This window comes from Tasmannia lanceolata, unplaced genomic scaffold, assembly GCF_043159265.1.
Source record: "Tasmannia lanceolata isolate RefF3 unplaced genomic scaffold, GAP_Taslan_0.1 ptg000020l, whole genome shotgun sequence".
In the NCBI taxonomy this organism is placed as follows: domain Eukaryota; kingdom Viridiplantae; phylum Streptophyta; class Magnoliopsida; order Canellales; family Winteraceae; genus Tasmannia; species Tasmannia lanceolata.
In genome coordinates, this window is record NW_027518697.1 from 22,672,834 (window position 1) to 22,697,955 (window position 25,122).

The 25,122-nt window shown below is 40.4% G+C and overlaps 1 protein-coding gene and 1 pseudogene across 2 annotated transcripts in view; both read right to left on the reverse strand.

Annotated features, from left to right (window-relative positions):
* Positions 1-499: 499 nt before the first annotated feature.
* LOC143854361 (pentatricopeptide repeat-containing protein At2g40720 pseudogene) lies at positions 500-3,860 on the reverse strand (annotated as a pseudogene).
* A 2,893-nt stretch (positions 3,861-6,753) lies between these two features.
* Positions 6,754-25,122, reverse strand: part of EMB1967 (Forkhead-associated (FHA) domain-containing protein) — a 59,200-nt gene continuing 40,831 nt past the window's right edge. For both annotated transcript variants that reach the window (XM_077364911.1, XM_077364910.1), the window contains exons 7-8: positions 21,927-22,055; positions 6,754-7,182 (exon numbers count right to left, since the gene is read on the reverse strand). In XM_077364911.1, the coding sequence (XP_077221026.1) occupies positions 7,051-7,182; positions 21,927-22,055 (261 nt within the window). In that variant the 3' untranslated portion in view covers positions 6,754-7,050. The remainder of the gene's footprint in view (positions 7,183-21,926; positions 22,056-25,122) is intronic.

Here is a 25,122-nt window from a genome sequence, read left to right on the forward strand (position 1 = left end):
ATTCATCTGAGGTGGCTGCTCTCACATGCAACAGACGTGACGCAAAATGTCTTTATGCTATGGTCCCTAGTAAATCCCTAATTTTATAGAAATCTCGTTCAAGAGCATTGATTCACTGTCTCATGTATGGTGGTGGTCAGTTACCGGAATATTGTTGGCTATCACAAGTCCGGTCTACTGCCCTTGATTCCACCCTGATTCTATACTTTTAATCAAGGATGATGAAAGAGATATTCTAAATGTCTTTAAGCTGTTGATATTTGCACACCTCAATCTTGTGAATGAGACCTCTGTTAAAGTATAAAAGATAAATAACGCCTTTCTCCAACAGTTCAAACCTCTCAGATAGCAAAAATCCACATGCGATGGTCAGCCCAAAGTGGGACCCCATGTGCCACGTGTTTGCCAAGTGGGCCACACGTGCGGGGGAGTGTTAAAGTATAAAAGATAAATAACGCCTTTCTCTAACAGCTTAAGCTTTTGGAGAAGTTGGTAAGTTAACAACCTTTATAAATTATAGTAGATTATGGAAAATGACAAGGGGTTACAAAAATAGGTCCCTAATTTCAGCAATAATATCTGCTAAGGACCGAGATTAGTTGAATCACCGTCAACTATTAGGGGAACCAAACAAGCATTCACGTACCATTTTATCTCCCAAGGTCTCGAAGAATATCACCTATACTTGCTTGCCTCGGTTGCCCTTTGTGATTTCATCAAAGTTTCAGCCACCGAGCGTGGAGGGACTCCCCATTCCTTCAAATTTCTACCACAGTATAACTTGAAGACACTCGTGTTCATTCCCTAAGAAATCATATCTAGTAATATTCTGCTCCAGCTCACTCTCTAAAAATTCTATTATTTCTCTCCTTCCATGTATGCAAATTAGAGCAAATGGTAGCAAATTCCACAGTACCCCATTTCGCCGAAAGATCAGTTGATCCAACATGTCAATACTCCTTTTGAGGTGTTCACATGTGTTAATCTTTTCAGGTACGGAAGAGGAACAATAAAATGAGGAAATAAGGCCACGCAAGGAAGACAAACTAACAATCTCTTGTTAGATCATGGACCTCACATGCAACAGCTCCATGAGATCTTTCTTCCTCTTCCATGTTACTTTTAAGACACTTGAATGTAGCATGGATTTCTACAACGATGAATCCCCCGAGAAGAACACATCAACCTTATCTTTCACCTCAATCCAACTGCATCCAGGGCTCTTTTTCAATTCCCTTTCTTTCATCAAAGCCCTCACTTTTGCTACCTTGTCCCATAGTTCACCCTCCCCATATAGATTTAACAAGTGAACGTAATTGTTGCTTCTCTCAGGCTCTAGCTTGAGTAGCCGATCAGCCGCTATTTCTCCAAGATCTATCAGGCGATGAGCTCTACAAGCACATATCAAACACAACCAAACACTCGCATCAGGTTTGATTGGCATGCTTCGGATGAACTCGTAAGCTTCATCTAGACACCCAGCACGTGCCCAAAGGTCGACCATTTTTGCATAGTGCTCCATTTGTGGAACAATGCCATAGTCCCTGCTCATGGATTGGAAAAAACCAACACCCTCTTCCAGAAACCCTGAATGATTGCACGATGAGATTAGGGCAAGGAAAGTAATTTCATCGGGCATTAAACCCGATCGTTGCATTTCGTCGAATAATTTGTCGCTTCGACACAATCTCCATGAGATCCATACCTGGCAATCATTGAATTCCATGCTGCAACATTTCTTTGTGACATACTTTGAAAAATACGGCATGCATATTGTAAGCAACCACACTTGATATACATATCGATTAGTGCATTAGCTACATGAAAATCAGATTGAATCTCATGTCTTATATGGAAACCATATAACATCTTTCCCTTTAGCAATGCTGCTAATGAGGAGATTGCAACTAGAACACTTATTATGGAAACAGAGTCGGGAATCAAACCATGTTGAAGAATTTGAGCAAAAAGAGTAATGGACATGTCGGATTGACCATTCCGAGAGTTGCTGGAGATTAATGAATTCCAGGCTATCAAATTCTTATGCGACATAACGGAAAACACGCTTCTAGCCAACTCCGGCATACCGCTTTAAACATACATACCTATAAAAAGCACAACCTACAAACACATCTGATCCTGCGCCATTCTTGATAACAAGTCCATGGATTTGACAACCCACTTGCACACATTTTCTAAACTTGCGCAGGCATTGATCACACTTGCTGCAATTTCGGAATCTAGTTTCAATCCTTCGATATCCATTACTTTGAACGAATCCAAAGCGTCCTCAATTTTCTTATTTTGGCAAAGTCCCATGATCATGGAGCCCCAAGCAACCAAATCTCTTTCCTTAATGGTATTAAAAACTGAATTAGCTTCCTCAGTTCTTCCACATTTAGCATACATTGTCAACAGGGCACTCTGCACAGCCATGTTAATCGAGGCCACCGGACTTTTCACCAGTTCCCCATGAACTCTCCTCCCAAAATTATATAAACCAGTCACACTACAAGCAGATAAAATATTTGAAATTGTGAAAGAATCGGGTCTTAACCCGTTTAATCTCAACCGATTATAAATCTCGAAAGCTTCATCGATGTACTCATTACCAACATTAGCTGATATCATAGCATTCCATAACTCAATTCCTCTATTAGACATATTATCAAATACTTTATATGCAGCTTTAACTAACATACATTTTCCATACATTGCCAATAGAGAAGTACAGACATAAGGATCATCCACAAAACCCATCTTCATGACATTGCAATGAACCACCTTCCCAAAAATTAGAGCCTCTCCGTATGAACATGCAGTTAAAACACTTGAAAACGTCGAAGACCCAACTTCAAAACCCTCCCTCTTCATGACTTTGAACAATTCCAAGCTTTCCTCACACGACTCATTCTGACAATACCCCCCAATCATGGCATTCCAAGCAAAGCTGTTTCTTTCAACCAATTTGTCAAACACTTGGCGAGCATCAAACAGCCGTCTACATTTTGAATACATGACTATTAATGCAGTACCCATGTAAGAGTCATGATCCAAGGCATTCCTATAAACATAACCATGAATCTGCTTCCCATGATCTGCACCTAAATAATCACTACAAGCCCCAAGTATTATACTTAAAGAATACCTGTCTAGTCTGACGCCTAAAATTTGCATCCGACTAAACAAAAAGACCCTCAACCTTATAACCATAGCGAAAGTAGCCATCAATCATAGCATTCCAAAGAGCGACGTCTTTTAATGAACACTCATTGTCAAACATTTTCACAAACACATGGATGGCATCAGCAATTGAACCTGTTTTACGAACATGTTGATCAAAGCACTTGCAATTTAAGAATCAGACTGAAGACCCATGTGGACAACCGAGCCATGGATCTTTTTTTTTTTTCGGGATTCAGATCGAACAGGGAAGTACAGGTTTTGAGTAGGGAAGGGAAGGAAATTTTGTCTGGTTTTAGGGAAGAATGCATTATTAGTAAATTGGAGAGTAGTTACAGAGCTTATTGACAAATAAAAGGAGAACAATTGTAGAAGTGAGTCTGAATACGAAGAATTTTCATGAAAGTAGTAAATCGAAATCCATGCCATTGTCACAAGACTCACAAGTCACAACTCACAAGCATGGTTTTAAAGTTCGACTGAAACCGAAATTCGCGAAACGTACCGAAATTTCGGAAATTTCTGTCAATTTCGGCGAAATTTGAAAAAATAATTATTAATTTTTATTCCTTTCCCAAATTTCGGTAATTTCGGCATAATCTTGGCCCAAAAAATCGACATTTCGTGCGTCTTTACCAAATTTCGGTTTCGGCTGGGTCCGAAATTTCAATCCACGGTCACAAGCCCTCCTTGTATTGCGGCCCAAGTATCTAAGTTATAGAAATATTTCTAATAATTATTTGGATATAACAATTATTTGCTTGCAAATAATTTCTGATGGTATCCAAAGCGGCTCTTAATCAGTAGCCTATGTTTTGTTATTTTTGTGCCGCCCTTGACCCGTGTTTTGATTAGGGGATTACTAACTCACTTTGTATTGCATTATCTGATTGGCTACTGAGAGCTAACCTATGACATATAAAACAAGGTGAGTTCTTCCAATTATCAAAACATGATCGTACATTTATATACTAGCATTCCTAGCCCATGTATGCATATTGCATATAATATACTACGATTCCTAGCTCATGCTATCGATAGGATGTAAAATGGGGGGATGATGGAACCTACGCTTAAATTGTAGGTCCCACCCCATAAATGCGGTGTAAAACAGTGGGCCTTACTCCGTGCATGGTTTGGGTGGAGATGGTGGCCCAGCCCATAAAAACACGAGGTGTAAAATGGTGGGCCCAACTCATTTTATGCATTGGTTTAAAATGGAGGACCCCACCCTATCGAAAAATGATGTGCAAAATGGTATGCCCCACTCTATGCCAGCATGGGTTTGGGTGGAGATGGAGGGACCCACCTATCAAAAGAGCGGTGTAAATGGTGAGACCTACCCTGTGCATGGTTTGTGAGGAGATGATAGTGGCCTCATTCCATCGAAACATAGTGATATATCCACCCCTTTTTTCACTTGGAACAGACCTTCTAGTGTATTTATGACTATTTTACACTAGAGGGGGCTGCTCCAAGTAAAAAAAAAGTGGGAGAGAGGTGTGGCAATACTTCATTTCCCAAATAATAGGTATAAAATGGTGGGCCCCACCAAATCCCAATTCTATCGGTGAGAAACAAAAAAAAATCTATGGAAAAAACCTAAGGCCTAGTAGGTTTACAAATAGGATAAAAAAAATTGGAAAATGACATTGAGACCGAGAGTACACCCACCAGGGGGCCTGCAATGAGAATATGCCATGTGTTAAAAAAAAATTACTTTTAGATATTTTACTAAATTTATGTGGTGGCTCATGAGTCATGTCACTTGTGATGTGGTGGCATAGATCGATTTGTTAGTAAGGGTGTCAATTTTGGCTCGGGCTCGGAAGCTCGGCTCGAATCCTTAACGAGCCGAGCCCGATTTAGGCCAGGCTCGGCTCGGCTCATTAAGGTTCGTTAAGAATTTAATATATTTAAATATATATATTATATATTAATATATACACTAAAAGGGTTGTCCAGGGAGTGAAAGGGAGAGGCAAAATATGTCACTTCATTTTTGGAACCCCATTTGTTACTTGGACCACCCCCGATAGTGTAAAAAAAGTAGTCAAATTACACTAGATAGGGTTGTCCAGGGAAGATGAGGGGTGTGAACTTAATATAACTCGAGCTCGGTAAGGCTCGAGAGCCTAGCCGAGCCTGACCAAGCCTGGTTTGAGCCCGAGCCGAGCTTTTGAGCTTAACGAGCCGAGCCGAGCCTGGCCAAGCTCGGCTCGGCTCGGCTCGTTTACACCCCTATTTGTTAGGTCCCCTTTTAGGTCCTATTCTCGGTTTCCCGAGCATTGCTCATCAAAATTTTAATGGGGTTTGATATTAGCACAACCATGTTTTGATAATGGGAGAATAACCTTGGTTGCTGTAATAATTCTCAAGAAGCTCTCAATAGTCTTTCACTTTGTTTTATACATTGCATATTAGCTTTTCACAGCAGATACAAATACTTAGGATCCTATCAATATCCAATCAGAAAGTACAAAACGAAGTGAAGTGCCATTATCAAAAAAGGGTAGTGCGGATATCATAAAAGTGATAAAGACACTAATTTTTGTTTGAAAGCAAGTCGATTTTGTAACGAGGAATGCTTCAGTAGGGCGAGACCTCATTATAATTCAAATGAGGCAAGCCCACTATGGCACAGTTGGTCCCACATTTGATTGATCTTAATCGTTCATCTAGATCTCCTACTACTCAAATATCACATCAATCATGCGATTCCATCGTCCAATAATGTGTAATTTTACCCATTGAATGTAAATTGTTGGCTATATTCAGGTTTTGACCGTCCATATTACACAAATGAATAATCGACTTGATTTTTCTGCTATACGGGGTCCAAAGTAGAACATATCATATATATGGTTCTGATCAACCAAAGGTGGGACCCACTGCGCATTGTGTCATTGCATGTCCACCAATGAGTTGATATTTACACTCCCAAGTTTTGATAGTGGCAGCTGGGGTGTAAAAGAGCCGAGCCGAGCTTGGCCAGGCTCGGCTCGGCTCGTTAAGCTCAAAGGCTCGGCTCGGGCTCGGCTCAGCTCGGCCAGGCTCGCGAGCTTTATCGAGCTTGGGTTTATCGAGCTTGGATTATAAAGTTTCGGGCACCGCAATGCTAGCAAAAGCAAATAAGGAAAAAACCTAATCATTACAAACAAAAAGTAAATTAGCTGAATTTATAAAGTTTAAAATGAAAAATTACCAAGAAAAGGCAGTAAGTTATGACAATTAAGAAAAAAATACTAAAAAAGATTAAAGTTATGACAATTACGGGAAAAAATTAATTTCTACATTTTTGCAGATGATGTTGACATGACATACGCACCCTCAGTATGTTTTTGCAGATGATGTTGACATGACGAGCCTTAACGAGCCGAGCCAAGCCTGGCCTAACTCGGGCTCGGCTCGGCTCGGCTCGTTAAAGATTCGAGCCGAGCTCGAGCGAGCTTCCGAGCCCGAGCCAAAATTGACACCCTTAGTGGCAGCCCTCACTTTATCTCTCACTAAGTTCCATTTGCTTTTGCAAATCTCAAACATCAATCAACAGCCAATCACACAAGTTGAAACTATAGAAAAGGATTGAATATATCAAAACAAAGAACTGTGAATATCATATTCTCATCATCATGAAATTGTATTGCCAGGAAGAGGAAAAGGGTTTCAGGCTTCCTATCTTTAAAAACCCATAACAAAATTGTGATTCTACCATTCTTATAAACAATTGTCCCCTTACCTGGAAGCCCTACTGCACTTAGGGTGCAATTTGCTTGAAAATCTGTAATCTTATAAAACCCAAGTTTGCACTAATTAACCTGTGGTTCTTGTGTGCATATGTACACCAAAGTACATAGTATGGATCCAAACTCATGGAATTTCACCAGGTAACCATTCAAATTTCGTGTTCTTGTCTTGGCTGCTTTTCTTTATTGCAACATTGGTGGAGTGCTGCCTGGCAAAGGTACGGTTCATCTCAAAAACGAACCTCATGCCCCTGATCTGCAAGCAAGGACACCATTTAAAATAAATTAAATGAAATTTCGAAGTCATAAAATAATGCAAGCATCACCAAAATATGCAAAATATGATTTCCTGTTCTAGGATAGTAAGATGTCCCTTGTTTGTTTGTTTGTTGTTTTTTTTTTTTTTTTTTGGTGGGTAAGCTGGGATTTGGCAGGGACCCCTACCGGTTTATTTGATAAAGACAAAGATGATACAATATAAGGCATGAAAGCAACCATAACTCGGAATACGTGAGAGAAGGGGAACAACGCTCAGCACATATTAGCGATGAACACTAAGACTAAGAGAGCTAAATGCTCAATACTTGTGAGTTGCTTAATCAGCTAATTTGGTTGGGGTATAGCATGCTCTTTGTGAGCATCTTGGCCAATTTTTCTTGTGAACTTCCTGCCATGATTCATTTGATTCCTCGGGTTCTAGTTTCTCTTCTTCACTATCCTCTTGCTCGACTGGGATCACGTGGACTAGGCATTCATCCGCTCAGGATACTTTCTTTTTTTGAGCTTCTTTGAGACCATTTGTGTTTGTTGGATTGTCTTCCTTTTCAGAGGAAGATTCCAATGAGGGAACCTCTTCAGGGTCGGATTAATCTTCTAATTCAGCGTCCTCCTCACTCTCTATTCCTTCCTCTTCGAATATCCCACATGTGTCGTCTTCTTTGTTGATGTTCAGACTTACATTTTCTTCAGACTCTATGTGGTATGGGTCTTTTTCCCGAAGCAAACTGACTGTTGGGCTCAAATTTCCTCCATTTTGCTCTGCTAGCACCATGTCGCCCTCATGATCGAGATTTTCAAGAAGACTAAAATTATTGGATGTTTCTATTTCCATAGGAACTTGTTGTTTCTGCTGGACATCCTTCTTGGGAGCCTTTTAAAGGGAAGAGTTGTCCAGTGGTCCTTCAATCTCGATCCCTGAGTTTCTCCTCTTCTGAACCCATTTTTTGTTTTGACCAGAGGCGCATTTGGCCCTTGAGCAGTATGAGCTAATGGACATTTATCCAATTGGCGGCTGAAATCTTCGCATGATTTACAAGGTGAAGGCTTCCAGTCACATCCTGATACACAGCTCCTGATGGTGTTTGGATACATTACAGACAATGCTTGGGAGTTCCTTATCAGAATTAATCTCAACACAAACTCTAGCGTAGCATAATCTGGTGGCTTCAGGGTCTGTGAGTCCATATACAAGGGGCACCCTATTAGGCTAGCAGTCTTACTAAGACCTATGAAAGTCCAGAACTTCAAGTGGAGGCCCAGGAATCTGACCCAGATCGGAATGGAGGTGAGCTTCAGCTGCTCCAATGCACATTAAGGGGTCCATTTCTGAAGGAAGAGAGGTCTTCCTCCGTATGAATGTGTTGGATTCCAAAACCTTGATGCAATCCTCTTCATTTAAAAATTTAAAGAGAGAGAATCCATTTGCAAGGGCAAACATTTGGAAATCACCTTCCACACTCCACTTTCTTTGAAGTAAGTTTCTTAGAGCCAAAAAGTATGGTTTTTTCCCCATTAGATATCCAACCAAGCTGTGAGTCCATTTTTCCTTGCTTCATCGAAGTTTTTTTCCTCTATCATGGCTGAGTCTTCGTCATTCTCTGAGACTCCTAGCTCAAAAAAGTCTACTCTGGAGGAGTGAGTGGGAGTATCAGTTCTGGAGAGAAGGTTGGTCCAGTTTCCCACTGAGTTCTGCAAGCTGGTATGCTCTTTGTCCTGAGAGGTGGGATTAGCTTCTTTCCGTTGGGTTATCTCAAAATTAGCACTGCGGCTTGAATGTGCAACAGGAGGCACCATTCTAGATGCAGTTGCAGCAGGAGGGGAAACCAGAAATGCAGGTCTTGCTAATCTAGTTTGGGGGATACCTGAAGAGTCCTGAGGAGGGGGAGCCTCCACTGTGGGAGACTCTTCTTCATTTGGCATCGGTGCTCAAGGGGGCATTTTCACAAACACCTTACGGCCCAAAAAGAATCACCTAAATGGGAAAAGGTGAATCGGCACTTTCAACCACAATCTACTATGGGGAATTTTATGGCAATAGAGATGAACAATCACAAAAAATGGGCATCACCTCTCTCATTCACAACCTCGAAGCCTGTTGCCTTAATTTTTATTATTATATTTCATTCCTCTCATCACCATCATTTTAAAATCCGTTCACTGATTAGCCTATTCTCCCCAACAATTTTAAGGAATCAATGAGGAAAGAATAGGGAAAGTAAAGAGGAAACATGTGGGAAGGATCATGGGAAGTGAACTTGAAATAAGTAGGAAGCCTCATTGGCAGAGAAGGAGACGAGCACAGAAGAGATAGGGTTACACTCTCCGTTACATGGATGCTTATTGTTAGAAAGGATAAAACTCAAAACTAGTGGTACCTAAAACAGTTTTAAATCTTTTTTATCTACCACTACTAACCAAAATTTACAGGTACCACAAGTTTTGAATTGTATCCATCCTAACAGTAGGCATTTGTATGATAATTAAACATTGGATTCATTTAACCCATTAAATACCCAATATATTACTTGTTACCATATTATTATGCAAACGTACTAAATTTTTGGAATTGAATATAATATATTGCAAAATCTGCATTTCTTTTTTCTTGAGGTTGGTCGAAATTCTACACTGGATACCCATGTCGTATACTGACACGTGTACCCATACCCATCCAACATAGTTTATAGTAGGTTTAAGCATGAAGGGTTAACGTAGACTTTGCGGCTGACTAGAATTACAAATTTTAGGGATTTTATAGTTTTCCAAGCTTAAGTTTTAATCATTTTGTTACGATTTTGGAAAAAAAAAAAGACCAAAGTTTTATTCAAAACTTAAGACGAGAGTTGAAGGTTTTATTTACACTCCTTTGGCATTACCAAAAAGAAGACACTATAATAACCTAAATAGGAAGCATAGAAGTAATGTACTTCCGCTAAATTTAAAAAGCAACAAGAATTTAGCTTCCAAAGAAAGCTTCTGGCCCAAGTAGGCATCCTCTGATAACTATGGATCATACTACAATTGTATAAGGATCAAGAAATGAATAGGAAAACTATAGAATGTAAAAGGAAACTCCAAACCACAAAAGGGGACAAGATTTGAACATATCTAGTTGATACTCAACTCAACCCAACAAAGCCTTTGTCCCAAACTAGTTGAGGTCAACTAAATGAATCCTTTAGAAAAATTTCATAAAGAAGGTGAAAGGAATCTACCCGGCTCTAATCCTGGCTCTAGTTGGGTTCTTCTACGTGGATCATTTTCTTCCATTCTATCCTATCCAACGTCATGTTCTCTGTTATGTTCCTAGCTATCAAGTCTTTCCTCACTGTTTCTAACCAAGTTGTTTTCGGTCTGCCCCTACCTCTTTTTACTCCATCAACTTGGCACGAGTCACCTCTTTTCACTGGAGCATCCAAAGGCCCACATTGGATATGTCCAAACCATCTTAAGCAGTGCTCTCTCCTCTTCTCCTCAATTGGTGCCACCTCCACCTTTTTACGGATGTCTTCATTATTAATTCTATCTAACCTTGTGTTGCCGCACATCCATCTAAGCATTCGCATCTCCACTACACTCATCTTATACACATGTTGCTTCTTGGTGGCCCAACATTCTGAGCCATACAGCATGGCTGGCCTCACAGCGGTCTCATAAAACTTTTCCTTCAACTTGGAAAGGATTTTACAGTCGCACAGAATTCCTGAGGCAAGCTTCCACTTCAACCAACCTACTCTTATTCTATGGTTAACATCCTCTTCAATCTCTCCTTCCTTATGTAGAATTGAACCTAGATAACAAAAGATATATCCCTCTTAGGTACCTCCTGTCCAGTCATATTTACTATATCCTCGTCCTACCTCCTTACATTACTAAAGTTGCACTCCATATACTCTGTCTTAGTCCTACTCAGCCTAAAACCTTTGGATTCCAAAGTAGTTCTCCATAACTCTAACTTAGCATTTACTCCTGCTTTGGTTTCGTAGATTAATACTATGTCGTATGCAAATAACATACACCACGGCTCAAGGTGGCAATTGGGTTGTGCCAGCCCGCGGCACGCCCGGCACGGCACGTCGTGGGCCGTGCCGTCACGGCACGATTGCTACAGTGACGTGGGCCGTGCCAGGCTAGGCTTGCCGGCCTGCCAGCAAGAACCGGCATGGCCCATGGCACGGCCCACTGACAATTTTGCCTTTGTTTTTTTGTGTTTTTCTGAAATTTTTTGTGTTTTCTCAAAAATATCCCATAAAGTTAGAAAAAACGGCTAGTGAGGGGGGTAATTTCGGAAATTACATTGTGTAATTTCTTGTGTTCTAAAAATACCCTTCCCAACAACTATATTTGAGGGGTACTTTATGCTCCGTTTGGATGCCAAAATTATTTTGGTTCTTGGGACTTTTGTGGAACAAAAAACTTCCTGGGAGATTGGTGGGGAAAAAAACTCCCTGGAAGTATCCCGGTAAAATAAAAATCCCATGTTTGGTTGACCGGACTATGGTGTGAAAAAAAAAATCCCGGTAAAATAAAAATCCCATGCTTTGTTTGGTTGCTTGAACTGTTGGGAAGAAAAAAGTTCTTCTTTTGGTTATTTTGGTTCCTCGGATTTCGTGCGGGATTATTTTGGTTCCTTGGATATTTTTTTCCAGCTTTGGGTTTCGTGCGGGGTTATTTTAGTTCGTGGGAATTTTTGAGCCCACTATTTAACCAGCAACCAAACGTGGGTTCCTGCAGAAATTCCACAAAAGTCCCAAGAACCAAAATAATTCTGGCATCCAAACGGAGCATAAGGATTACACATGTTTTTACTAAAATAACCCCCCAACAACTATATTTGGGGGTACTTTAGGGATTACATATGTTTTTACCAAAATAACCCCTCCAACAACTATATTTGGGGGGTACATTAGTGATTTTACTTGTTTTTACCCAAATAACCCCCCCAACAACTATATTTGGAGGTACTTTAGGGATTACACATGTTTTTACCAAAATAACCCCCCCAACAACTATACAAGTCTTATAAATATCCTTCCCCCTCCCTTCATTTCTCACCCTCAATTACTCTTATTACTTTCTTATTACTCTCACTCTTATTGCTCTCTCTTTTATATTACTCTCTCTAATCTTCTCTCTAATTACATCAAATTCTCTTATTACATCCAATTCTCTAATCCTTCTCTCTTATTACTCTCTGTAATCATTCTCTCCGTTACGCACTTCGATTAGCGATTAAGAAGGGATTAAGGAGGTGCTTAACAACTTGCGGTAATTAGTATTCAAGAAGGCGCTTAACAACTCCGTGGGCGATTCAAGCAAATTTGAGGTATTTAGAATTTATTTTTTAAAATTTACTTATAGCCCATCTTTGTAATTTTTTTTAAATGGCCGGTTCAAGTGACCACTATTTTCAACCAAATGAAATCGTAAGAAATGATGAATTACTGAAGGCTTGTGTAGAACCTTGGAATGATTATACATATAGTCCAGAATCCGAATATCCAATTGCTCCTAAACCTACTGAATGACCTTGTAGTACTAGTGGGAGTCAAGCTCCTAGTACTAAAACATCTAGAGGTAGGATTTCACAAGTATGTAAGTTCTTTACCATTGAAGAAAATAAGGATTCTAAGGGAGTTTTAGAACAAAGGGCTATTTGTACATTATGTAAAAAAGATTTTAGTTGTAAGAGTAAAGGTGGAACAGGGCACTTGGCAAGGACATATGCCTCCACCTTGCAATCATACTATCTCTAGAATATTGGAACAGTTGTGAAATTATTGCAGATTTATTAGAAGTATTTTTAAATGCAACTAATCTTCTTTCCGGTGTTTACTATCTAACTTCACAAATAATTTTGGGTCAAATATATAAAATTACTATTTGTTTTAAAAACAATAGATCGAGATTGGAAAAATAGAAGTCTACTGCATAGAATGAAGGATAAATTTAGAAAATATTTTCAAGAAATTCCTCCTCTATATTTTTTAAGTACAATAATAGACCCAATGATCAAGTTACAAGGTTTAGAGGTCATTTTAGATGCATGCAATGAAAACGCAGGTATTGGATCTAGGCATAGTATAGATGAGATTACAAATTTATTACATTCTATGTATGCATTGTATGAGACAGAACATGGACATAGAAGACCGAGTTCTTTACAAAACTACCACCCTAGAAATAACCCACTTTGGTCACTAATAAATAAAAAAAGACCTAGAAATTCTGCTAGTACATCTTCTGATGAGCTATCATTATATCTGGGAAATGATTATTCAAGCTACCTTAATCCAGATGAAAGGGAGAGTTTTGATGTTTTGACATGGTCGAAAGAACATGAAAAAAGTTATCCAGTACTATCCGCGATGGCACGTGATCTACTAACCCCCCCGGTGTCCACAGTAGCATCGGAGTCTGCTTTTAGTGCAGGTTACAAGGTCTTAGATGACACACGAAGCAGAATGTCACCAAAAACAGTAGAGGTATGCGTGTGCCTCAAGGACTGGTTGGATGCAGATGATAAAGCACAAGACAGAAGAGAAGATGACTCAACCGACTCACCTGAAGAAATATGAAGATTCAAATTTTTAAGTCGTTAATTTCTACTTGTACTTCACAATGTATTTGTACTTCATTTTCTTTTCTTTTTTTCTTGTATGTTGGTGGGTTAAAGGCAAGGTTCTATGTCCTCCTCTAATAATTTTCTATATTAACAAAATTTTAAGGTGCTGCCCGGGTTCCTGGATAAATATTCTGGGCACAATCGATCTTTGTTTTTAAATTACTTGCGATTTGACTTGCAAATTTTACATAAATGACTTGCAAATTTTTCCAAATTTTTCCAACAAGTGCATTCTCGGAATTCCGAGAAAAAATCCAGTAGAAAAAAAAACATATTCTCGGAATTCCGAGAAGATGAATTCCAGTAGAAAAAAAACATATTCTCGGAATTCTAGGAATTTTCTCGGAATTCCGATAATGCACTTGTTTGAAAAAAAATAACCATTACGTGCCGGCACGGCACGACCCTTGACCAAATCGTGTCATACCGGCACAACCCACGGGCCATGCTGGGCTGAGAATTTTTGTGCCATGCCGGCACAGCACAGCCCGTTTGCCACCTTGAACCACGGCACCTCACCCTGGATACCCTCATGGGCTTAGAGCTGATCCTTGGTGCAGTCCTATTGTAATTGGAAACTCACTAGACGTGCCATCCATTGTTCTGACACTAGTTACTGCTCCATCGTACATATAGCACTTTTTTTCCTTTCAAGGACCCACCACATAACACTCATGGGAACCCTATCATATGGTTCCTCCAAATCAATGGTGGGAACCCTATCATACGGTTTCTTCAAATCAATGAAAATCATATGAAGGTACTTTTTATTTTCTCTAAATTTCTCCATCAACCGCCTAATCAAGAAGATAGCTTCCATAGTCGATCGTCCGGGCATGAAGCCAAACTGATTCTCTGAGACCTTAGTCTCTTTTCTTAGTCTATGTTCAATTACCCTCTCCAAAGCTTCATGGTATGACTTTAGCTTAATTCCCAGGTAATTGGTGCAGCTCTGAATATCCCCTCTATTCTTATAAAAAGGTACTAATGTACTCTTCCTCCACTCATCAGGCATCTTCTTAGCTTTCAAAATATTGTTAAATAATCTAGCTAACCAAACCAAACCCACATCACCCAAGCATCTCCAAGGCTCAATAGGAATATCGTCAGGCCCCCTAGCCTTACCTAATGTCATATTTTTCATAACTATTCTTACCTCTGATGTTCGGATTCTACGAACAAACCTCCGGTTTGTATCATCAAAAGCGTTATCAAGTTTTCCCAAATTCGCTACAGGTTCTCCATTAAACAACTTATCGAAGTAACGTCTCCACCTCTCTCTAACCTCGTTTTCTTTCATTAACAATCTTTGATTCTCGTCTTTGATGCATTTTATACGATTCAAGTCCCTGCTCTACCTTTCTCTCATCTTAGCAAGCTTATAGACATCTTTTCACCCTCTTTCGTCTATAACCTGTGGTACAAATCCTCATATGCCTTACTTCTAGCTTCCCTTACTGCCTTCTTAGCTTCTTTTCTAGCCAATTTATACTTCTCAATGTTCTCCTCATTTCTACACTTATGTAATGACCCTTTTCTTCAACCTCTATAAGGAACATTAAACACTCAAGAAAAAGACTGCATTGGATTCATATAGCACTAATGGCAGCACTCCATTTAATATACCATGTGCAAAAACACAATATAAAGATAGGTGGAAGATGGGTAATCTGAAGTTAATCTCTTCACGTATCAATTCAGTCACATACAAAGGGGCATTACATGGAGGGATGTTGTGGAGAATATGTAGGGAAGGAGAAGAGTAGATGGGGAAGGATAGATGGTTGACCCATCCAAGGGCGCACTGCTCATGGAGGGGGTGTTCTCTTGAATGATTGTGGAAGATGGGCGATCTCCAAGTGCACACTGCTGCGAGGAGGATGGGGGATGGAGGATAGATGGGGTGCTCACTGCACCTTCACCATGTAGGAGATGCACTATCTCACTACCACGGCTGATCGGCTACACTAGCCAACTTCACTTTGAGACAAGGAGATAATAAGCAAGCATAAACCCTTTCCTTACCTATCCAACCTACTTATAACCAATACAAAACAAGGTGCTCATATCAAATCAATGCCTAAGCAAAAATGTCAAAGAGAGTGGCTTTTGCCCAATGCACACAGAAGGGGTGCCCCTATCATTTCAGTACCACTCTGAAACACTCCAAAGTGTCATATCATATCCTCTTTGAATGCTATATGGCCCTTGGCGCCATGCCCTATAGAGTGACTCCTACTCCATTTGCCTCATAAGTAGGCCACCTCCGCATGATCCGGCCCCATGAATGATGTTCAATCACACAAAAATATGTCCCATATGGCCCATCCATTCGATCCGCAAACACTAGATCAATGTTTCTAAAAGGGAACATTACAACTTATGCAAACATTTATAACACTCTCTTTTAAACCTAATCGCCTTTTGGACCTCCTCGTTCCACCACCACGTGTCTATAGACGGTGGCCCACTTCCTCTAGATTCTCCAAGTACCTCTCTAGTCACTTTCCTGATATAACTAGACATCCCATTCCACATAATATTAGCCTCCTCGTCAAGACTCCATGGTCCTTCTTTAAGCAGTCTATCGTTAAATATTTTTTGTTTTTCCCCTTTGAGATCCCACCACCTAGTCCTCGGATGTCTACCATCTCTATCTTTTCTCCTCCAACGTTTGATGCATATATCCAACACCACCAGCCTACGTTGTGTGACTACACACTCCCCGGGTATGCCCTTACAATCTTTACACGCAGCTCTGTCCTCTCCTAGTGAAGATAAAATCTATCTGGCTACAGTTGGTGCCACTGCTAAAGGTTATCAAGTGTGAATCTCTTTTCTTAAAAAAAAAGTATTTGTTAACATCAAATCATATGCCACTGCAAACCCCAAAATATCTTCTCCTGTGTAAGCCCAAGGGTTCCCATGGGTTTAATCATTCACCTTTACCTTGTTGTTTTGATGCTAACAAACCTAAATTGATTAGTCTTTATGGGCTAATGTGTTGTCTTAGAGTGTTGTGGCTTAAACATAAACTTGACATGTCATATCGCCATTACACAACTCAACACAACACATGGCTTGAGGATCAACATGCAAATGGCCAAGGAGCTTGTACACACATGGAAGACATCATCATTGGAAGATGTTCAAGTCAAGAGCTCAAGTCAAAGATCCCAAGTTGCCTAGCTCGGTGCCAGTAGAAGCTTAGAGTTGAACTAGCATTGGTGGCCTTCTCATGCAACATTGAAGATGTCCAAGAGATTGAGGAGGCCACATGATCCGAAGAAAGTTGAAGAGTTCACTCGCAAGTCGAAGATGTCCAAAGAAGTGCAAAGGAGCTAAGCAATCCGAGAAGACTCAAGGTTACATCATTTTAGATTGTATTTGGAGTCCTCTTGGTTTATGTATTTGCACTTTCGAAGGTTTTCAAAATGATTTTCATAACAACTTTCTATATTTGAAACCATCTACACACTCCCCAAAATGTACTTGAAAACCATGGACAAAAGCCCAAAGACCATGGCCCAAAGTCCCTTGTATTTTAACTTTAAAATGGAATTTTAAATAGGGTCGGGCGACCACGGATGTGTTTCTGGAAACCCAGAAACAATCCAACATGGTCGGGCCGGTCGACCGCCATAGGGCCGGGCGACTGCGGATAGGGAACTGGACAAAAAAATGTCTAGGTTGCTCTCGCCGGACGACCGCCATGACCCGGTCGACCGCGCCGGTTTGAAATTTGAAATTAAAAAGAGAGCGCCCGATAGGGCGGGCGACCGCGATGCCTCGGTCGACCGCGCCGGTCTGGAAAACTAGCCGTTGGGGCCTGCGCTGCTTGACTTTTTCAACCCTGTTTTTTACTGTTTTGCCCCCAAACGGTCATATCTTTCATGGGCTATTTAAACCCTATGCTAGACCAACTAAGCAACCTTTTGAAAGATCATTTTGAAATCTCTTTGAGCTTACACTTGAAAATCTAAGGTTCTTAGTTTTCCTCTTCTATGATTTGATTTGTAGATTTACATTTATCAAGAGGATCTCCATAGGCTTTATCTTTGCTATATTTTGGAGAGTTTATATGAGCTATTTTATATTTGTAATCCGCCTATTAAGAGGCTTTGAGAGTTTTTTAATTTTATTCTTCATTTGTGTTTGAGAGGGTCTTCGATTCGGCCCGTTAAGAAAGGCGAATCAAAATTGTGAGGGGTTCTACGCTTCGGCCCATTAGAAAGGAGAAGCTTGAGTGTTGCAAGAGGGTCTTACACTTTGGCCCGGTAAGAAAGGAAAAGCTCGTCATTGTAAGAGGGTCTTATACTTCGGCCCGATAAGAAAGGAGAAGCTCGACATTGTAAGAGGGTTGCTTGATCTAGCCCAATAAGAAAGGAGGATCACATAGTGGAGTACCCAAGGAACCAAACTTGGAAGAGTGGAGTAGGTCTTGTTGATAGACCAAACCACTATAAATCTTGGTGTCTTCCTTGTGATGTGTTTCCTCTTCTCCTTCTCTTGCACTTGTGGTGATTGGTAAATCCTAACCCTTTTGTGTATTTATGTTTTAACTTAACAAGGGTTAATAAATGTATGATAAAGTAATGTCTAAACCCTAGCTGTTATTATTATGATTATTTGAACAAGGGTTAGACTAATCATTACTTAATTAGTAATTCAACTTTAATAATCCACCTAATTAAGCCTAAAAATTTTAATTAGCCAATTCACCCACCCCCCCTCTTGGGTTGCCACACTTGTATTTCATCGTGCCTCATTCCTATTTCCAAAACCCAGTCTTCCATGAACCCTCTCAAAACCTCCACTAGTTCTTCCCACATGTCCATTTAAATCTCCTCATATAAATAACTTCTCTCCATGTTGTATTCCTTGGACTACTTCATCCATATCCTCCCAAAATTGCCTCTTAACAGAATCATTTAATCCTATTTGAGGGGCATACGCACTAATAATGTTAATCGTCTCCACCCAATACTAGTTTAAATAGAATAATTCTATCCCCCTTCCTTTTAATATCTCCAACCTCATCTCTTAGACTCTTATCTATTATGATCCCTACACCATTTCTATTCCTCTCCTTCCCTGTATACCATGACTTGAAACCCGTATTTTCTATTTCTCTAGCTTTTTCTCCTACCCATTTAGTTCCTTGAAGACAAGCTATATTAACTCTCCTTCTACTCAGCATATCAACTAATTCCCTCAGTTAGTGAACCTATGTTTCAACAGGCTAAACGAATCCTACTCTCTTGGACTAGCTTCCTCGCCCCCTCCACCCGTCCAGTAGAGTGCGAGGACCCTTGCTTATTTTCCACCACACCCGAGCGCCGATGTGGCGCGTCACTAAGGGAGTGATGGCCGAGGACTAGCCTCCTCACCCCCCGCACCAGCCCATGAAGGTGCAAAGACCCTTGCTCATTTAACACTAATCTTTTGCATGCATTAAAGTTAAGAGATTTTTTTTTAGAGGTAAAATAATTCATTAAAAAGACCGAGATGATAATAAAAAAAAACAAAGGGGAAGAATACAGAAAGAAAGAGCACAAGGGTATACAGAGAAAAGAAGGCACACATAAAGGTCAAGGAGGTAGAAAATCATATTGTTCCAAAGACTCCAAAAGAACCCCTCTTTTAGCTAGTTTATCCGCCAATCCATTGGCCGATCTTCTAATGTGACGGAAGGTGATACTAGCAATACCCACAATGTCCTTTATCTCATTAAAGAAATCTGCAAAACGCTAAGGATAGATATGAGTGCCAGATAACCATCGAATCACATTTAAGGAATCGCCTTCCACCACCACTCTACTGAAGTCTTCCCCCACTAGGTATTTAATAACTAGATGGACAGACCGCACTTACGCCTCATTAGAGTTGGCAACTCCGATAACCCACAAAAGCCCACCCACCACACCTTCCTCATCCATAAGAATCCCCCCGCCATGCCCGGATTTCCAAGACTAGAGCCATCAAAATTAAAATTGAGGAGTCCCCTCTCCGGAGGCTCCCAAACTTGAGCTATGGGGGATTTGCTCTCATAATAGACACACTTCCCTCCATCCATTCCACAACTCAAAGGCGGAAACAAAATTAAAACTTGGACGGATTTAACCCAAAAACCTGAGAGCTCCAGCACCATTGAAGATAAATAGGAGGCATTTTTCGCAAGATCCTGAAAGATTCTTACGTTTGTTTCTTTCCATAAAACCCAAATTACCGCTAAGAAAGAGAAACACCATAAAATCTTACCTTTCTTCCGCCAAGGGAGAATTGCCAACACTCCAACGTCTAAAAGAGATCCTTGGGAAAAATCCCAAGAAATTCCAAATATCTCTAAGAGGCTACACCATACATCCCTAGCCATCTTACAGTGAATAAAAAGATGATTTAACTATTCCCCATCTTCAATACAAAAAGCATAGTGGTTTATAATCAACGTCTTCCTTTCCCTTAAAAAGTCCACTGTCTGAATACGCTCTTGAATGGAAGCCCACACTAAAACGCCAACTCTAAGGGTAAAAGGGATGGACAAAACTCTAGCAAGATCAGGAGATGCAGAACAAGGCACAAGATGATGGTAGCAAGACTTGGCAGAGAACTCCCTGGAAGAATCCCAGACCCATACCCTGATGTCTGAGCCATCCCCCTTGATATAGCAACTCGCTAACAACTCAAACAATCTGGATACAGAAGGCAGCTCCCTATAAAAAATATTGTGTCTGAACAAAGGAACCCAAACAACCCTATCCTCACTAAGAATGAAGAAATCGTTAACTAGAGCCTCCTTCGAGGACACCACAAACAGACCTGGAAATAACTCCTTCAAGGGGATTGAGCACACCACTTATCGAGCCCAAACCTCACAGGATCACTAGAGTGCACTCTAAATCTAATATCAGCATGAAATATATGAGTATATCTCAAAATGCCTCGCCACACTATGCAGCCCCGTAGTGAAAACTTGCCCCATGATTCCCAGTGTCCCACAGTCGATCCGTATTTGATGTCGATAACTTTAGCCCATGCAGAAGATGATTCATCCCCATATCTCCAAAGCCATTTACCCAACAAGGATTGATTCACCTCTTCCAACCTTCTGATCCCTAGGCCACCCGCCTTGAGAGGTTTGCTAACATTTTTCCAGCCCACTAAAGGAATACCCCTCTTCTTATCACACCCTCCCCACATAAATCTTCTCTGGATTTGCTCAATTCTCTTAGCCACACTGATAGGGCATTTGAAAAGGGACAGCTGGGAGATGAGGATGTTTGCCGATACCATCTTGATAAGAGTTATTCTTCCACCTCTATACACTAGGTTTCTCTTCCACGTGTACAACTATCTTTTGATCCTATCTAGAGACCCAGCTAGGTTTCTTAGGCCTCCCCGCTCACAATGGTAGCCCCAAATAAGATGGGAGACAATCCAACTTGCAGCCCATGATTCCAGCGAGCGCTAAGAGACCTCAGTTTCCTATGAAGATGAACTCGATAAAGCTTAGATTTATGATAGCTGGTTCATTGTCCAAATACCAATTTATAACATCTAATAATCTCCTTAAGGTTTAGCACCTTCAACACATCCGAGGAGCAAAACAGTAGGGTGTCATCCGCAAAATGTAAGTGAAATTTCCGAAGCCTCTTGCCCAACTCTAAAACCTTCTATAAGATCACAAGATCTGCCTTTTGGCAAAAGGCAATTAAGTGTTTCAGCCACAATAACAAAAAGAAAGGGTGATAGCAGGTCACCTTGCCTCAACCCACAAGATGATTAGAAGAATCCATTAGGAGCTCCATTACCAAGGACCGAAAACCAAGCAGAAGAGACACACTTTGAAATCCAGTCTCTCCATCTCAATCCAAACCCCATTCTATGCATCACATAGTCTAAGTATTGCCATTTAACCCGGTCTAAAGTTAAGAGATTATAAGAGTAAGATACTCACAAAAACATGGTATCCAATATAAAATATTAAAATGATGCAAAACTAATCCAAGGTAGCATCAAGAATTTTGCACTGGTATTGGAAAATATCGTCAAGCATTTTCCTTTCACATGCTGTTAGAGAATGAAAACTCGCATACCTCAATCAGACAACTTGAACTAAGAGGGAAACGTTGCCCTGTTGCCACCTCCTTGTTGTTGACCAAGATTGGACACTTGCCAAGATTCTTTAAATAAAAAGATCCATCTTCTTCCATCTTTATAATTGCCTAAGAAATAAATGAACACAAATAAGAGTAAACAAGTGACATTTGTGCATTTCTTTCATGCATTAAGAGACACCATTTTTTGACAGAAATTAAGAGAACGTGAGCAAATAATAATGCTTCAAATATGCATGGGTTGGAATAAAGTGGCGACAATGACAAAGTAAGTGTTGTTTATGCATTGTTCCTTTTTCTTGGATTACATCACTAAATGGCACATACATTATACGCATGTGATGCACGTGATCCATAGCCAATTAAAGGAACCGTATGACCCTTAAGTAACCTTAGGGACACTTTCTTTCCCAATTAAGTTGGGTTGGTATTTGCTTTTATTTAAACGATATTCCAGTTGGAAATAAAAGGATACTGATTTATGTCAAAGTAGGGACCTAAATGAGGCAAAATTGTGTCTTTTCATCTGTCATTATGTAAGGCTTTTAAAGGGGGGAGTCAAGCCCCACAAATTTTGGTTTTGGGTTCTATTTTGTAAATGGCAAAAAGGAACTCTTTCTTCTTGGTTGCATCTTACAATTCATAGATTCAGAGTGAAGCTTAGGGCATTTTGAGTATTTTGCTTCGAGAAGTGAATATTCATTTCCTCTCCTCTCCTCTCCTCTCCAATTTATTTTGAGACTACTTGTTGATGTTTGTGTGGCTCACTTCTTGTTTAATCTAGTTTCTACCCTAAATATGTTGTTTGGGTACTTTTGGAATAGTTCCATGCTACATCAGTCATGTGATCAGAGTTTTTAATTTGAAATTATACGGATTGGTTACAAGTCATCTTCGACTGATTTAGCGTGTAAAACGTATCTCGAGACTGCATCAATTTGTATCAAAGCCCAGGTTAGGCTGAGATTTAGTTAGAATTAATTCCACTTTGCTAAAAGAAGGGTCTGGGGTAAAGAGTTGTCAGAACGCTCCAGTAAGGGCAACAGATGAAGAATTAGAGGCACTTGCAGGGAGATTCAGCAAACTAAAGCAGCGATTGTGTTGCTATGGGATCCGAAAGTGTGATGATAGCAATCACGCATCGGAAGATTTAGAATTTAACCTATTCTAAAAAAAGGATCTAGAATTTAACCTTTTAGCTGATCTTGCTCTGCATGTAGAGTTCGGTGGGAGCATAGTTGTAAATACCGTTTCGTTTCGTCCGGAATGGACGAAACGAACCGGTTTCGTTCAAATTCCGGAATGAAATTGACAAAATTTCGTTTCGGACGAAATTTCGTTACATTTCGTCCATTCCGGACGAAATTTTCCGAAATCCGGAATTTCGTCCGGAATGGACGAAATTCTCCATTCCGGCCGAAATCGTCCATAACGGCTAGTTTGACTTGCAGAATTTACGACAATGCCCCTGCAACGGCTCTTTTTGGTTTTTGACCATTTTAACCTCAAAATGTGACCGTTTATAGCTGTTGGGAAGGGTATTTTAGTCATTTTTAAATGCACAATCAATAAAAAAACTCTATAAATAGCATTCTCCCTACCTTCTTTTCCTCCACCTTCACATAAGTGATTCTCCTTCTCTTCTCTACTTTCACTTACACTATCTATTCTACTAAATTTCCTACAAGTCTACCCTCTTCTTCAACTCAATCCAAGTCTATTTTGGAGCAAAGGGAAGGCATACATTCAACTTACCACTACAAGAAGTCAAGAACTATTTCCAAAGGCTTATTTCAAGTGAGTGAAGGCTAATTTTTTCTTCTTCTCTTCAACTCAAGTTCACCCAAGGTTCTCCTTATTTCTTTCCATTTCCTTTCTTTTATTTCTTACTTCATTTGTCCCCTTCTACTTCATTTTTTTGTAATTTGTTTCAATTTTCTTTCTTCTAATTCATTTTTCCCCTTCTTCTACTTCATTTCAGAATGAGTGGGTCGGGTTCGGGACCTTCTGCAGGAGCATCCTCTATTGGTTCAGCACCCGCTAGATCGGATGACCCGGCATGGTCTTACGGTACATTGGTTCCGGGTCAAAGAAATAAAATAACTTGCATATTCTGTGGCAAAGTCATATCGGGTGGAGGTATAACCCGCTTGAAAGAACATTTAGCGGCTGTTCCTGGTGAAGTAGCATCATGCAAAAAAGTGACTGAAGATGTAAAATATCGAATGAAGCACCTTTTAGATGCAAAGAGAAAAGAAAGGGCTAGGATGAGCATATCCAAAGCAGAGGTTGGAGGTTTTTATGGCACACCAGACGAAGAAGAAGAGCAGGATGAAGAAGACCTTGGCACACAATTGCCTCAAGTCCCTCAACGAAGAGGTAAGGAAGTTCTTGTAGAACCGAGTGGTACAAAAAGGAAGAAGAAGGGAATCACAGGAGGGATCAGGAATTTCTTTGCAGCACGAACAACCCCTGGAGCCCAGCCAAGCATTAAAAGTGCTTTGGCTACTAAAGAAACAATGGATAGAGCAGACATGGCGGTTGGCATGCTTTGCTACGATGCCAATCTCCCTTTCAACGTTGCCAATTCACCTTTCTGGCAACTTATGTTTGACGCTGTGAATGCCGTGGGTTCGGGTTATAAGGCACCTACTTATCATGCTTTAAGGGGTCCCATTTTGAAGAATACAGTGGATGAGGTAAACAACTACTTGGAGGAAATTAAGATGTCGTGGAGATACACTGGTTGTAGCATTATGGCAGATGGATGGACAGACACCAAACAACGTTCCCTAATCAACTTTTTGGTGTACTGCCCTAAAGGAGTCATATTCCTCAAATCCGTTGATGCATCTGGCATAGTGAAGAATGCCGATGAATTATACAATATCTTTGCAAAGATTGTCGGAGAGGTGAATCCGGAATATGTGGTGCAATTTGTAACTGACAGTGAGCCAAGTTACAAAGCTGCTGGGAAAAGACTAGAAGCCGCGTTTGGTACATTCTTCTGGACTCCGTGCGCAGCTCATTGCTTAGATCTCATCTTGGAGCATCTGTGCAAACCGACTGTATTTCCTCACATAGCAACCACAATTGAGAGGGCTCGAACGATTACAAAGTTCATCTACAACCATGGAAGCCTCTTGAATTTGATGAGGAAGAAGTTCACAGGAGG